The 14,267-nt window shown below is 53.5% G+C and overlaps 1 protein-coding gene across 2 annotated transcripts in view; it reads left to right on the top strand.

The window, feature by feature from the left end:
• The first annotated feature begins 227 nt into the window (after positions 1-227).
• The window catches only part of PITPNA (phosphatidylinositol transfer protein alpha), a 44,603-nt gene continuing 30,563 nt past the window's right edge, over positions 228-14,267 (top strand). The window contains exons 1-3 of one of the 2 annotated variants that reach the window (XM_025361006.1): positions 228-497; positions 4,502-4,532; positions 10,800-10,945. In XM_025361006.1, the coding sequence (XP_025216791.1) occupies positions 478-497; positions 4,502-4,532; positions 10,800-10,945 (197 nt within the window). In that variant the 5' untranslated portion in view covers positions 228-477. Of the gene's footprint in view, positions 498-3,196; positions 3,237-4,501; positions 4,533-10,799; positions 10,946-14,267 lie in introns of those variants that run through there. The other variant, XM_025361005.1, reaches the window with a different exon arrangement.

Here is a 14,267-nt window from a genome sequence, read left to right as displayed (position 1 = left end):
GCCCCTCAGCCAGCACCCGCGTGCATCCGTGGCGGTTCACACCGAGGGCGCTGACGGACACCGCAGAGTCCGCTCCGTCTCCTGCCGGGCCCGGCCCTCGCCAAGGGGCGCCACCTCGGAACCGACGCCGGCGCCGCGGCCCTTTTAAGGACGGGAGGGCGGGCCCGGGAAGGCTCCGCCCCGCGTGACGTCAGCGCGCACCGCGGCGTGTGACGCTCTGGTTGCCGCAGAGACGCCCCGCCCCCGCGCGGCGCTGCGGAACCGGAGCTCCGGGCGGCGTCGGCAGCGGCGCGAGAGGCGACGAGGCCGGGGCGGCAGGAGCCGGCGCGGCGACCGCGGCGAGGGCGGCGGGGACGGAGCAGACCACGACGAAGGCGCACAGGCAGCCGGGCCGGGCCGGGCCACGGGGAGAGCGGCCGGCGGGCAGCGGGCGGGAGGCCGGGCGGGCCGCGGGCAGCCACCGAGCCGCGAAGCGACATGGTGCTGCTCAAGGAGTAGTGAGTGTCCGGCGGCCGTGCGGAAGCGGGGAGGAGGGAGGGTGGGGACGACCGCCGGGGCGACGGCGCGGCGGGGGACTCAGGGCCCGGATGGACGGAGGGGCGGCGGGGACGGGGGGCGCCTGAGGCGGGCCCAGCGGGGACGGAGGGGATCCGGGGCGGGCGGCACCTGAGGCGGCGCCCACGGGGCACGGAGGGCGGCCGGGACGTGGAGGAGCAACCGGGGCATGGACGGGCGGCCGGGACGTTCGGCATCTGAGCCGGGGCCCACGGGGCAGGGACGGGCGGCCGGGGCATGGAGGGGCCCACGGGCACGGAGGAGCGACCGGGGCGGACGGCTCCTGAGGCGGCCCAGGGGGCTCGGAGGCCCAAGTGGACCCGAGGAGAGGCCGGGGACAGCGAGGGCCAGGCCGGGCCCGAGACGGGGTCAGGGCAGGGAGCGCCGGCCCGGGACTGGGGGAGGCCGAGGGGACGCCGAGCGCTGGGAGGGCTGTGGGGTCGCCCTGCGCGGGCCGAGGAAGAGGCGCACCGGGGCAGGCAGGGCCTCCCGGCGGTGTGGAGGGGTGGAGGGCCGGACAGTCCACACGGAGAGCCGGGTGGGTGGGTCAGAGGCTCCGGGATGGAGTCGGGATGGGGATGGGGAGGAGCGGCCGTCAGGCATCGGGTGAGGGGTGGTGGTAAGTGGACGCAGGAGGAGGACTAGGAAGTCAGCGCCCTGCTCGGGCGACAGGGGAACGGTCAGAGGAGATAAAGCAGAAGGGACTGAGTTGGGGGCCCGAGTGACCGTGGTGCTCAGGCAGCGGGTGCAGAAGAGGAGGCTTTTGGAACAAGCTTGGGATGACTGCTTGGGACTTTGGGGACACTTGGGCGAGGAGGCCAGAAAATGTTGGGTAGGCGGCCAGGAAGTTACCAGGGTCGAGGCTGGCCCGGAAAGAGAGTATGTTTGTGGATGAGTATACCTGTTGTTGGAGATGGGGGAGACCCAGGGCCAGCTTGTTTCTAGGGGATTCTCAGTCTTGGTGCAAAGAGAGAATTCTTTGAGGAGTTGAGGGGTCCATGAAGCTGTGAACTGGGGAGAGATGGTAAAGGGGGTGGGGAGTTCTTGAGTAGTGAAGAGGGGTACGTGGGAAACTGGTGACATCTGGAAGGAGTTGCAGGATGATGGGTTTGCTCCTGAAATCCCGGGGACCGGGGGACAGGTGGAGATGTTTGGCGTACTAAATCTTTCAAGTACCAGATGACCCATTGTAGAAGCTCAGGGTTCCAAGTAAACATCACAGGATGTTTTTCCTCCCTAAGAGGAGAGATTGGATGTGTGTGTACGTATCTGTGTGTGCGTGTGTGTGCGCACGTGTGTACACAGAATTTACAGTGAAACTGCTTTCCTGGAGGGAAGGCACGCGGGCAGCATAGGGCCAGAAGCCCCAGGAGTGGGAGATGGCCAAAGAGAGCAACTTGTGGGGTGCTCTCGGCAGCCAGGCAGGCGTGCACAGGGCTCTTTCCAGTTTGTCAGCCAAGGCACTTTGACCATCCCCACCATGCTGGCTCCTTGGAGGTGCTTAGGACATTTAGGGCACAGAGTGGAGTTTGGGTAACAGAGGGAGCCGAGACCCACATGGCATCCCAGCTGAACACCTCATCTGAAGAACATTATTTTGAGGCCTCACCCGCTCTGTTTCTTGACATCCAGTCTGATGTGAATTTAGCCAGGGTTCGGAGCTTTTCGTGGTGAGGAGGAAGACCTTTAGGATGCCAACAGGAGAACGTGGTACACTTTGGGTTTTAATCTTCAGTGCCCAGACTGACAGGCTTTTCCCACCTTCTGATTTGTTTTTCTGTTCCCAGATGAATCCTAGAATCTGTAGAAATCTGTGGTTTTGAAATGAAGGTCAGGCAGGGAAAGGAAGGGACCTTCAGAAGAGATCTGAGTGAGGTTTGAAGAGAGGCATTCCTTTCCCCTTCTTTGTTCTCCTCCCCTTGAAGCCTGCGAGGGAAAAGTCCAAGGTGCCGGAGATGCAGAGCCTGCCTGGCATCTGCGTTTCCTTCCTGCCCGACTTGTGCCGTGTGCGTGCATCCCTGGGCAGGGGCCAGGGGAGGAGCAGGGGCATCCGAGACACTTGGCTGTGGCTGCAGCGCTGCAGCCTCTGAAAAGGGTGCGAGTGAAGGTCACGTTAGAGTGAGCCCTGCTCCAGGCCCAGCCCAGCAGTTCCTCTGTGGCCCTGTCCTTTGGAATTGTACCCGATCGCTGCCGACGTGGTTTTGTTCCCGAGGAGCAAGGGGGCAGTGTCTGAGTGTGCAGCTGTCCTGCCAGCAGCCTCAGCGTATCCCGTCAGGAATTGGCCCATGTCACTCTCTTCTGGGTGAGACTTGGTTCCCACCCAGCGTCTGCAGGTTGCCCCTGTTGATTTTTCCAACACCACTTCTGACAGGATTCTATTTAATTTGATTTCTGCTAACTCTCGGGTGTGATTTTGACTGCTGTTCTTGAAGATAAAAGGCTTATTGTTTTCTAGGAAGTTTCTTCCGAGGGTGCGGAAATTCCGGCCTCCAAGTCGGGAGTCTTTTTCTGCACCGCTGGCTTTGTCTAATGGGAGGGGAGCCTCGGTGGCCGCATCCAGTAAACTGGAGGATTCACGTAATTGAGTGGCTCGGGAGGAAGGGAGTTGTTAGCAGGCAGTAAAGATTTGGAGCCCATTTTGTTTTTCCTGCTACTTTCATGCTTGGTGCCTTGCCTTTAATGTGATGTTTTCCTCAGACTCCTCTGTGTCCTTCTTGCTTCCTGGGGGACCTTTGTGGAACTAGAAAATAGCTGTTTACCAGCCTGGAGCAAGGAGCCTGAGTGGTGAACCCACTGCGTGCGGAAGGCACAGCAGCTCATGCTTCACTACACATGCCAGACACAAAAGGACTCAGAGGGCTCCAGCAAGGGTCTGGGGACTGAGCATCTAAGCTTGGGAACTGGCTTGACTTGTATGGGTAAAACCAAGAGTTTTTGTCTTAGCTCTCCCGCCTCGCAGCTTTGAACTGGGAGTTGGCTGTTGGCCTGCATTTCAAATGCAAGGCACCCGGAGAAGTGCTGCCGGCCCTAGCACCTCTGTGGGGTTGTGACCCTGGTGAAGACTTTGCCGGCCGTGGCTTCTCCAGCAGGTCATTGGTGGCATCTCCAGCAATTGGTGGTCATTGAGTTGGAGAAGAAGAAAAGGAAATGATAAATTGGGATTCCTTTGGACAGCTCCTGGAGGTTAGGACATAAGTTGAATGCCCTCTTGGTGGCCTTGTGGTGGCAGCTTGGATTGTAATATCCGGCCCCGAGCAGAGGTGCCTGGTGTGTGTTCTTAGGGTGATTAAGGCTTCAAGGGGCTTGGTCCCTTCCTGGCCTTTCCCCGGAGGGCTGTTCTTGGGAGGTTGGATCCACAGCAATGTAAGTCCCCAGGGCCTCTTCTTTGGGTCTGAATCCTCGCTGTGGTAGGTCCTCCTGTGTTAACCTGTCTTGCTAGACTCACTGGCAGGTCCTGCTGGGGGATGACTCGTTGGCAAGTTTGGGTGAAGTTAATCATCCATGTGTCCAGCTCCATGTGAGGTGGAGGCCTGGGAAGTAGCTGGGGGAGGACAGGTTTGGACTGAATCGTAGGGTTCTAACTGGGAGGCTTCCGAGGCACAGAGGGTCCTGTCCTCAGAGCACTCAGAGGGCCATTCTGTGCGGGCGGGGTGGGGAGGTTTCGTCATGAGTTTAGTGTCTTACACAATAGAGTGCTGACTGGGGGGGGGGGGCACCGTGTCACCGAGTTTAGTGTCTTACACAATAGAATGCTGGGGGGGGGGGGGTCACCGTGTCACCGAGTTTAGTGTCTTACACAATAGAATGCTGACTGGGGAGGGGTCACCGCATCACCGAGTTTAGTGTCTTACACAATAGAATGCTGACTGTTTTAGGATGATGCTTTAAAGAGCCTCCAGCAGATTGCACAGCCTAAAGTTGATACTCTCTTTTTCCTTTCTTATAGTCGAGTAATCCTGCCTGTGTCCGTAGATGAGGTAAGTCCTCTTACTTTCTAGTCCATAGTTGTGTGTAACTGTTTGTGACCATTGGCTAAGTTGGGCTCTGAGTGGTCATCCTCTTTATGTAGTTTTCTTATTTGTTCTAACATAAAGATTTCAACGTGAATTTTCCTGGTGCCACTTTCAGTTGAAAAATGGCACTTTGGCCGGGCGCGGTGGCTCAAGCCTGTAATCCCAGCACTTTGGGAGGCCGAGGCGGGTGGATCACAAGGTCAGGAGATCGAGACTATCCTGGCTAACATGGTGAAACCCCGTCTCTACTAAAAATACAAAAAACTAGCCGGGCGCGGTAGCGGGCGCCTGTAGTCCCAGCTACTTGGGAGGCTGAGGCGGGAGAATGGCGTGAACCCGGGGGGCGGAGCTTGCAGTGAGCCGAGATCGCGCCACTGCACTCCAGCCTGGGAGACACAGTGAGACTCCGTCTCAAAAAAAAAAAAAAAAAAAAAAGAAAAATGGCACTTAATTTTAATATCTGGGCAACTGTGTGCAACCTGCCCCAAGCTGTTGGTATGCTGGATGACTCTGAGTAGAGACTAAACCAGCCCCTTTTATCTGCTGGGGCTGTGCATGTTTGGGGACATGTTTTTTTGTTGTTGTTGTTGTTGTTTTTTTGAGACGGAGTCTCGCTCTGTCTCCCAGGCTGCAGTGCAGTGGTGTGATCTCGGCTCACTGCAACCTCTGCCTCCTGGGTTCAAGCAATTCTCCTGCCTCAGCCTCCCAAGTTGCTGGGATTACAGGTGTGTGCCACCACACCCGGCTAATTTTTGTATTTTTAATAGAGATGGGCTTTCACCATGTTGGCCAGGCTGGTCTTGAACTCCCGACCTCAAGTGATCCGCCCGCCTCAGCCTCCCAAAGTGCTGGGATTCCAGGCGTGAGCCACCACACCCAGGCGGGGACACATTATTGATGGGATCAAGTGTATGCATTTCTGTGACCTCTGTGACTCAGCTGGCAAGTGTGTGTGGCTCTTTCTGGTTGTGCAGCAAACCAGCAGGGCAGGAAATCTCTTGAGGCCCTCCCTAGTCACGATGGGTGACTGCTGGAAAGACCAAGACACAGAACCCTCCTTTTACAAAGGGCAGGGAATAACAAATAGACTTGACTTGCCCTCTGTCCTTTTATAGTTCCTGGGTCTGACATCCTTGTATGTGGGGATCTGGCAGCAGGATTTGCTTAAGAAGGTTCATAGGCCATGCTGACTCAGAGTCAGTCTCTTGGACAACAGAAAACTGTCACGGAACCTCCCTTGTCTCACTCTTTCCCTGAGCTGCTTCCACTCTCCTCTCCTGGCGCAGCCCACCCCACCCCAGCTTCCAGTTAAACTCGAGTTTGGGTGAGGTTCGTCAGTCAGTGTAGTGTCTCCAGTCACTGGGCTTCGTCTCTCTTTCCTGCAGTGTCAGCATGAAGCTCCTGTGGTAACTTCCACTCTGTTCCAATATGAACTGGACCTTTGAAAAATGAAATCAGGCCAACAGAGCCTGCAGCACACTTAGCTGAGACAGACATCCAGGCTTGTTGGCCCCCGAGAGGGGTGGGCAGACATTGGCCCTTTAGAGGATTGCCTCCACGGGTGGGCTACATATCCGATAAGAGCTGTGGGGATCCGGGGAGGGGCCAGAGGTGGGCCCTGACCATGATCTGGGGGTTCTGGGAAGGGCAGAAAAGAGAGACGAGACTGGGGAACCTGGGAATCTGGGAAAATGAGGGAATGACTGGGTAGGTGGCTCTGATCCCTGTCGGCACTGGGGCCTGAGAACCAGGTGCCTGGGCTAATAGGTATTGGCTTGGAAAGGGTCTTGTTAACCCACCTGCTTTGGCCATGCTGTCTTTATTTTTTTTATTTTATAATATTTCTTTTAAATAGTGGAGATAGAGTCTCACTGTGATGTCCAGGCTGGTCTTGCCTCAAGCAGTCCTCCTGCCTCAGCCTCCCAGAGTGCTGGGATTACAGACGTCAGCCACTTCACCCAGCCTGTGCTGTCTTTATTAAAAATAGCAAGCAATGATTTTCCAAACCAGAAGACCAAGCAGGAAAGCCCAGCATGTCCCTCGCCCTCACACTCAGCTCTTGGGGAGGTGTCTAGTGACATCCTCTCTGCTGTACAGGATGATCCCACCCTGATCGTTAGGAACTCGGGATTTCCTCGGCGTGGTGATTGGGGTGAAATGGATCCTTTGATAGGGAGTTTCTTGATGGAACAAAGGGCTGCAGACCAAGGAGGGCCAGCCTGTCCTGGAGCCCCTGGGGCTGCTCTTGGAGTGAGGCTGAAGGGCCTGACACTGATGGCTGATGGTGGGGCCAAGACTGGAAGGAAAGGGGAACCTCCACCTTGACAGCATCCACAGCTGGCGGGTTTTCGCTTGTGATGGTTTTTCTGCAGCATTGAGGAAGTGGTGGGGCGGAGTCGGGTAGTCAGAGCCTGAAGTCTGAGCAGAAGTTTGGGAAATGAATGCTGGTCAGGATTCAGCTGTCTGCCTGGCGGTGCTCAGCCCATTCTCAGTAGGAAACCATTGACGAGAAAGTACCACGTGGCCTGGGTAGGGTTGAAGCAGAACCTAGTTTCAGAGGATTAGAAAAATCTTGGAGGGGAAGGCTGAAGAAGAAACAAGTCATGATCAACCTTTTTTTTTTTTTTTTTTGAGACAGAGTCTCGCTCTGTCGCCCAGGCTGGAGTGCAGTGGCGCGATCTCGGCTCACTGCAAGCTCCGCCTCCCGGGTTCACGCCATTCTCCTGCCTCAGCCTCCCAAGTAGCTGGGACTACAGGCACCGCCACCTCGCCCGGCTAGTTTTTTTTGTATTTTTAGTAGAGCTGGGGTTCCACCGTGTTAGCCAGGATGGTCTCAATCTCCTGACCTCATGATCCGCCCGCCTTGGCCTCCCAAAGTGCTGGGATTATAGGCGTGAGCCACCGCGCCTGGCCATGATCAACCTTCTCAGAGTCTTTGTCAATAACTCCATCCTGACTCACAATTCCTATGGGAACAGCTCAGCGCCATGTGGCTGGTGGATTCGCTTCCTAAATTGAAGGCCATGACTTGAGGCCCTTGCAGTTTTCTGATTTAGGGGGAAAAGTGAAGAAAGAGAAAGAGAAGGTCATGCCTGTGTAATCATTCTGATGGCCTGCAGCAATGTTTTGGGGGCAGAATTAGCTTCTGGGTGGCCAGAGCCTTTGGTCTAACACTGAGTGTCCAGGCATTGTGCAGCAGAGCGAGAATGCCCTGGCTGTGTGACGTGCGTGTGTCCACCAGTGCTTCCTGGCGCAGGTCGGCCGGCTGCTTTACTTCTTGTTTCCAGAGATTCGTGGCACCATTCTTCCTCTGGTAGCCAGCCTGACAGGGCCATGTTGGTGGGACCAGTGCTGCACTGTTGTTTATGACATGTTTCATATCGTATTTCAGGCCCACCCACTGGGCTCCCCCTCCCAGAGTGCCAAAGTGGTGGAGTCTCTGTTTTTCTTAGTTGAATGACTTAGTTCTTTGGGACAAGCGAACAAATCTCAAGAGCAAGGAACATCATCGTAGGTCTGAGGAGGCTGCAGCCCCAGTCTTCTTGGAATTTTTTAAAATCTGATTTAATGATCTGACCCCCCCACTCCTCCTATCTCCGCCCCATCTGAGTCTGGCTGCTTTCCCGGGGGGCAGAGCAGCTGTGCCAAAAGGAACTCTGTAACGTGAAAAGCGCCCTTCACTTGTGGCTTGTGCAGGCCAGTCTTCCTTACCCCTTTAGATTCACAAAACTGCCTTCACTTGTCTCATTGGGATTAAAGGATCAGAATATCAAGAGAGATTAAAGGGGGAAGATGCCAGCCAACAGGCTGATCCTCTTAGAACCTGCCCTCTGATTCCGGCAGCTGAAGAGAAACCAAGGCGATGAGTCTCTGCCTGGGGGCCCCCTTCCCAAGTGGCACCACTAGCCGGGAACCTCGTCCCCTCCACCAGGCCCTCTCCCCAGCCTGTCCTTTAGAATTGCTGAGTCAGTGGTTAGATGTTCTTACGACTCTTCTCTGAAACGGAGTTTCTGCTCCTTCTTAGGCACCCCTGGCTCAGCCAAGCCCTGACCCCCTTGACGGGTTTTCATGTGTGCCTAGCTAGGTGGTGGACTTGGAAAGGCACAGGGACAGCTTGGGGCTCCAGGGGGCATTGAGGCAGCACTGATGCAGCTTAGGATTAGCAAGGTCGAGGTGACTGGCTTTCACCCAAATGTTCCTCTTTATGGATTTAACTGAGCCTTGGTTGCTTGCCCCTTTTCATGGCATTTTGTTCTGGAATTTTGCTTTGAAAGTTAGGGCTCTTTCAGCCTTTTGGTGAGCAGTGAATTGTCCTGGTCCCCTGCTTCACCTTCCAGATTTTGCCCAGAAATGTCCCTGCAGTGCTTAGGAAGCTGCCTGGTAGAGCAGGTTTCCAGGTTTGAGGCGAAGCAGCTCTGGAAGCTGCCTCTATTCCTTGCTGTTGCAGGCAGTGATTTAAGTGGCAGCTGCCTAGAAATACATCCTTTCTTTTTTTTTTTGAGACAGAGTCTCTCTGTCGCCCAGGCTGGAGTGCAGTGGCCGGATCTCAGCTCACTGCAAGCTCCGCCTCCCGGGTTTACTCCATTCTCCTGCCTCAGCCTCCCGAGTAGCTGGGACTACAGGCGCCGCCACCTCGCCCGGCTAGTTTTTTATGTATTTTTAGTAGAGACGGGGTTTCACCGTGTTCGCCAGGATGGTCTCGATCTCCTGACCTTGTGATCCGCCCGTCTCGGCCTCCCAAAGTGCTGGGATTACAGGCTTGAACCACCGCGCCCGGCCGAGATACATCCTTTCTTTTTAATCTCAAAGAGAGAAAAACCCGGTGCCTGTAATCCCAGCTACTTGGGAGGCTGAGGCAGGAGAATCGCTTGAACCCTGGAGGTGGAGGTTGCCATGAGCCGAGATCGCACCACCGCACTCCAGCCTGGCGACAGAGCAAGACTCTGTCTAAACAAAAAAAGAGAGAGAGAGAAACACCCTGGCCTTCCCCCCAGGGGTACCAGGAGTTGGGGGAGAGGGCGTAGAGCTCGAGGAAACCCTTTGTCCCTCCCCGCACCCCCCCCCCCCAGCATGTGGGGTAATCCCGTAGCTTTTTCTCTTTGTCTCACACTCCCTACGCTGTCACGCCTGATAGGGCTGTGGTAGGAAAGACACATCTGTTGGTGTAGATATAACTTCCTGCGTCAAATGTTGCTGTTCATTTTCTTTTCACCTTGTTTTCTCCTCTGGACGGCTTCTCAGAGAAGAGGGCAGAAGGACTGAGTCCGGGCACTGCCTAGGTCCTTGGCCCTAACACAGCCATCCTGACAGGGTCAGAGGAGGCCAATCATGTTGACTGGTGACTTGATAGGGTGGCATGTGACCCAAATAAAGGAAAACTAGGCTTTTGCCGTGTAGTAAGTGCCAACACAGAGGGTGTACCCAGCTGGCACAGACTGTGGGGCAGGAATCTGTGATATCTAATGTGGGAAGGAGGAATACTTGCTTCGGCCCCACCAGGAATCTGGAAAGTGTCAAGAGGTTTCATTGCCTGAAAGAGCTACTTGCGGGGTGAGGAGAGGCCTAACACTGGAGAAGAAGCAAGTAGATGAGCCAGTTTTACCATTGAGGTTGTGGATTTCACAGAGCGCTGAGCACCTTTCTTTAACAAGAAATCATGTCTTAGGATCTATTTAAATGAGTGACATAAAGTGATTTCTAGCAACCAACCCAGATCTTCCGGGGTCTTAATACCAGAAGCAGGTTCAGCACAAAAGCTCCTTTGGACTCTGTAATCTGTTTTCTGCATGGTGGTGTGAGGTTAAGTAGATTCACCTGCCTCTTTAAATCCTGACGGATTGACTGGGAACAGTGGCTCCTGCTTATAATGTCAGCACTTTGGGAGGCGAAGGTGGGAGGATGGCTTGAGACCAGGAGTTTGAGACCAGCCTGAGCAACATAGCAAGACCCTGTCTCTACCAAAAAAAATAAATAAATAAAAATAAACCCTGATGGATGATGTGAAAATGAGAAGGATGAAATAAACATGTCTGATGGGTCAGGAGGGGCCATGGAGCAGCACTCTCTGTTGCTTTGGGTGGATTTGGGCAAGGCCTGATGGGAAACTCCAGAGTGAGCTCCTGCATGAGGAGACCCCAGGGTGATCCAATTAGACACTTACTGGCAGCTGGATTATGTGTCACCATTGAGAAGAGTCTGTGTTGAGAATAACATCTGTCTCTGTTCCTTTAGTATCAAGTAGGGCAGCTGTATTCTGTGGCTGAGGCCAGTAAAAACGAAACGGGTGGTGGTGAAGGCGTGGAGGTCCTGGTGAACGAGCCCTATGAGAAGGACGGTGAGAAAGGCCAGTACACACACAAGATCTACCACCTGCAGAGGTACGCAGCGCGGGCAGTGGGCTGGATGCTGGCTTTCATGTGTGTGTGTAAATGAGTGTTACTTCCTGTATTGTTTTATATAGATGGGCTTATACTAATTGTTGTAGCTTAACAATTAATGTTAGTAGTTATATACTGACTATATAAATGTTATACTCACATTTATATAGATGGGAATATACTATTCTGTTTTCTTTTGTTACTTATCGTGGCTGCCTCTCTCGGCCTGTTCTGTCTGCCTCAGTCTCTGAAGTCCACATGGGATTCACAGTGTCATAGGGTACAGATGTGCTGCAGGTTGTCTAACCCTCCTCTCCTGATGCGTATGTCAGTCATTTCCAGATGCCTACATGATCCAGTAAAACTCCTTCTGTGTAAATCTTCTGATGTCCTTGTATATGCAGATCTTTAGCAAATATCCCTAAAACTGAATTCCTAGAGTTGCTGGGCTGGTAGGATTTTAAATTCTGATATTGTGAAATCGGTTACCAGAGAAATCTTGGTACCTCTCTTTGGATCAAAGGCATTAGTATTTTTAAATGAAGCTTGAACTGATTTGTGTACTGGAATCCATATCAAACTATACAAATTTGCTGAATCCCTAACCAAAAGAGTAATACTTCAGTAAACGATGAGCAGACCCAAAGGGCATTGATGATGTTAATCATACATCAGCTTGAATGGAAGTCAAACCAAGCTAGTTTTAGCAGCTATCCAGAACTGGAAAAGGTAAACCTGAGTCTTTTTAAAAGTTATGATAAAGTACACATAACATAAAATTCACCGTTGTGACCATTTTTAAGTATACAGTTCAGTGACATTAAGTCCATCCACACTGCTGTGAAACTGAAACCTGGATCTTAATTTCTAGTCTCTGAACTGAACTGAAATCAGTTGACTTTCATTTGGTCAAAGCCCCACTTCACTGTGGTCTGTCACTTTGATGGTGTCAGAGTACTAACGCCAGAGGGTCCAGGACCTCAGTGCCGGGGTGCGAGGAGAGCAGTGCTGTGCAGTGGGGAGGAACCTCGCCATCACTCAGTCTCCTTGCCAGCACACTTTTTCTCCATGTCTCCTATTGCTCCTCCTCTGGTGTTTGTATTTCTTAAAGAGAATTTTGAAGAGAGATGGTGAATTGGTATTTTAGGTAGAAGGGGCCAGTTGTTTCCTCAAGACTAAGTTGGTCCAACCAAAGTGACAGAGACGAGGTCTCTCCATATAAAAGGTAGGACCTGGCTGGGCACTTTGGGGACTCACACTTGTAATCCCAGCACTCTGTGAGGCCAAGGCGGGCGGATCATTTGAGTTCAGGAGTTTGAGACCAGCCTGAGCAACATAGCGAGACCCCGTCTCTACAAAAAATAAACAAAATTAGCCAGGTGTGGTGGCGGGTGCCTGTAATCCCATCTACTCAGGAGGCTGAGGTGGGAGGATCACCTGAGCCCAGGAGGTCAAGGCCGCAGTGAGCCATGGTCACGCCACTGCACTCTAGCCTGGGCCACAGAGTGAAATCCTGCCTGTCTTCTGAAGAAAAAAGAAAGAAAAGGCCAGCAGTGACTGCTGCCACTACCTCTTCCCATGGTGACAAGAGAAACTTTACTGTATCAGCCATCTAGCTGCCCAAATCAGAAAAGAGAGCCCGCCCCCCACCACACACACACACACACACACACACACACACACACACACACACACTCGTCCCTCATATCACATCAAGTCCTGCTGACTCCATCTCCTTAGTGTCTCGAACATGTCCCTTCCTTGCCTCCTCTTGCCTGGATTACTACAGCAGCTTCTACTGAGTTTCCCTGCCTTCCAGTTCTCCGCACTGCTTCAAGTGTTCAGTCTGGATGGTCTGTCACTCCCAGCGCCATAACTACCAACGGCTTCCCTTTGCCTTCGCGATGAAGTCCATGCTCTCTGACATAGCTTATAGGACCTTTTAGCCAGCCTGGGCAACATAGCAAGACCCTGTCTCTACCAGAAAATACAAAAATGAGCCAGGCATAGTGGTGTCCACCTGTAGTCCCAGCTACTTGGGACACTGAAGTGGGAGGATCACCTGAGTCCAGGAAGTCAAGGCTGCCAGTGAGCCATGATCACACCACCGCACTCCAGCCTGGGCGACAGAGTGAGACCCTGTCTCAAAAAAAAACAAAATTCTTTTAGGATCCAGCTTCAAGTGTCTCCTTGAACTCCCCACCTTGTACTGCACAGGTTACTTGAAACTTCTCCCTCTTTTCTACAGCTTTTCCCACCCCACCCCTTTCTGTCTCTTACCTTAGCCCCACTCTCTGTTCCATGCATTGGTTCATCCTGACTTTCCCTGCAGAGCCTGCCCGGTGCACTGCGTGTCCCTCCTTGTGTTCTCACAGCACTCCGCCGCCCAGGGCCCTGTGCCCTCCCCATTATGGCATGCACTTACCGTGTTGTGCTTGGCCTTGTCTAGTTACACGCCCCAGTAGACCAGAAACTCCTTGAGGGTGGGAGCCACATCTGTTTGTTTCTCTGTGTGTCCCCATGCCTAGACCTAGAAATACTGGCCTGAATTGGGATGGCAGTGAGTTCGTGAATCACAGAGGTCGCCCCAAGTGCTCCAGGTTAGCTGTTTGCTCTAGTTCACTCTGTCTTAGGCCTGAGGCACTAAAGCTGATGAGGTTGCCAGAGCTTGCCAAAGACTGGATAGATTATCCGTTAGAAACCAAGGACGGCCGGGCACGGTGACTCACGCCTGTAATCCCAGCACTGTAGGAGGCTGAGGCGGGCAGACTGCCTGAGGTCAGGAGTTCGAGACCAGCCTGTCTAACATGACAAAACCCCGTCTCTACTAAAAATACAAAAATTAGCTGGGCGTAGTGGCACATGCCTGCAGTCCCAGCTACTTAGGAGACTGAGGCAGGAGAATTGCTGGAACCTAGGAGGCAGAGATTGCAATGAGCTGAGTGTGCGCCACTGCCCTCCAGATTGGCGATAGAGCGAGACTCTGTCTCAAAAAAAAAAAAAAAAAGGTAAAGGAATATATATACCATTTTCATTTTAATTTAAAAAATTTTTTCTAGGCCAGGCGCAGTGGCTCCTGCCTGTAATCCCAGCACTTTGGGAGGCCGAAGCAGGCAGATCACAAGGTCAGGAGATTGAGACCATCCTGGCTAACATGGTGAAAAATAAGCCGGGTATGGTGGCAGGTGCCTGTAGTCCCCGTTACTCGGGAGGCTGAGGCAGGAGAATCGCTTGAACCCAGGGGGCAGAGCTTGCAGTGAGCTGAGATCGCACCACTGCACTCCAGCCTGGGCGACAGAGCGAGACTCTGCCTCAGCCTCCC

Source organism: Theropithecus gelada, chromosome 16, assembly GCF_003255815.1.
Source record: "Theropithecus gelada isolate Dixy chromosome 16, Tgel_1.0, whole genome shotgun sequence".
NCBI lineage: Eukaryota > Metazoa > Chordata > Mammalia > Primates > Cercopithecidae > Theropithecus > Theropithecus gelada.
The sequence above is the reverse complement of the archived record's forward strand: the minus strand, read 5'-3'. Positions and strand labels throughout refer to the sequence as shown.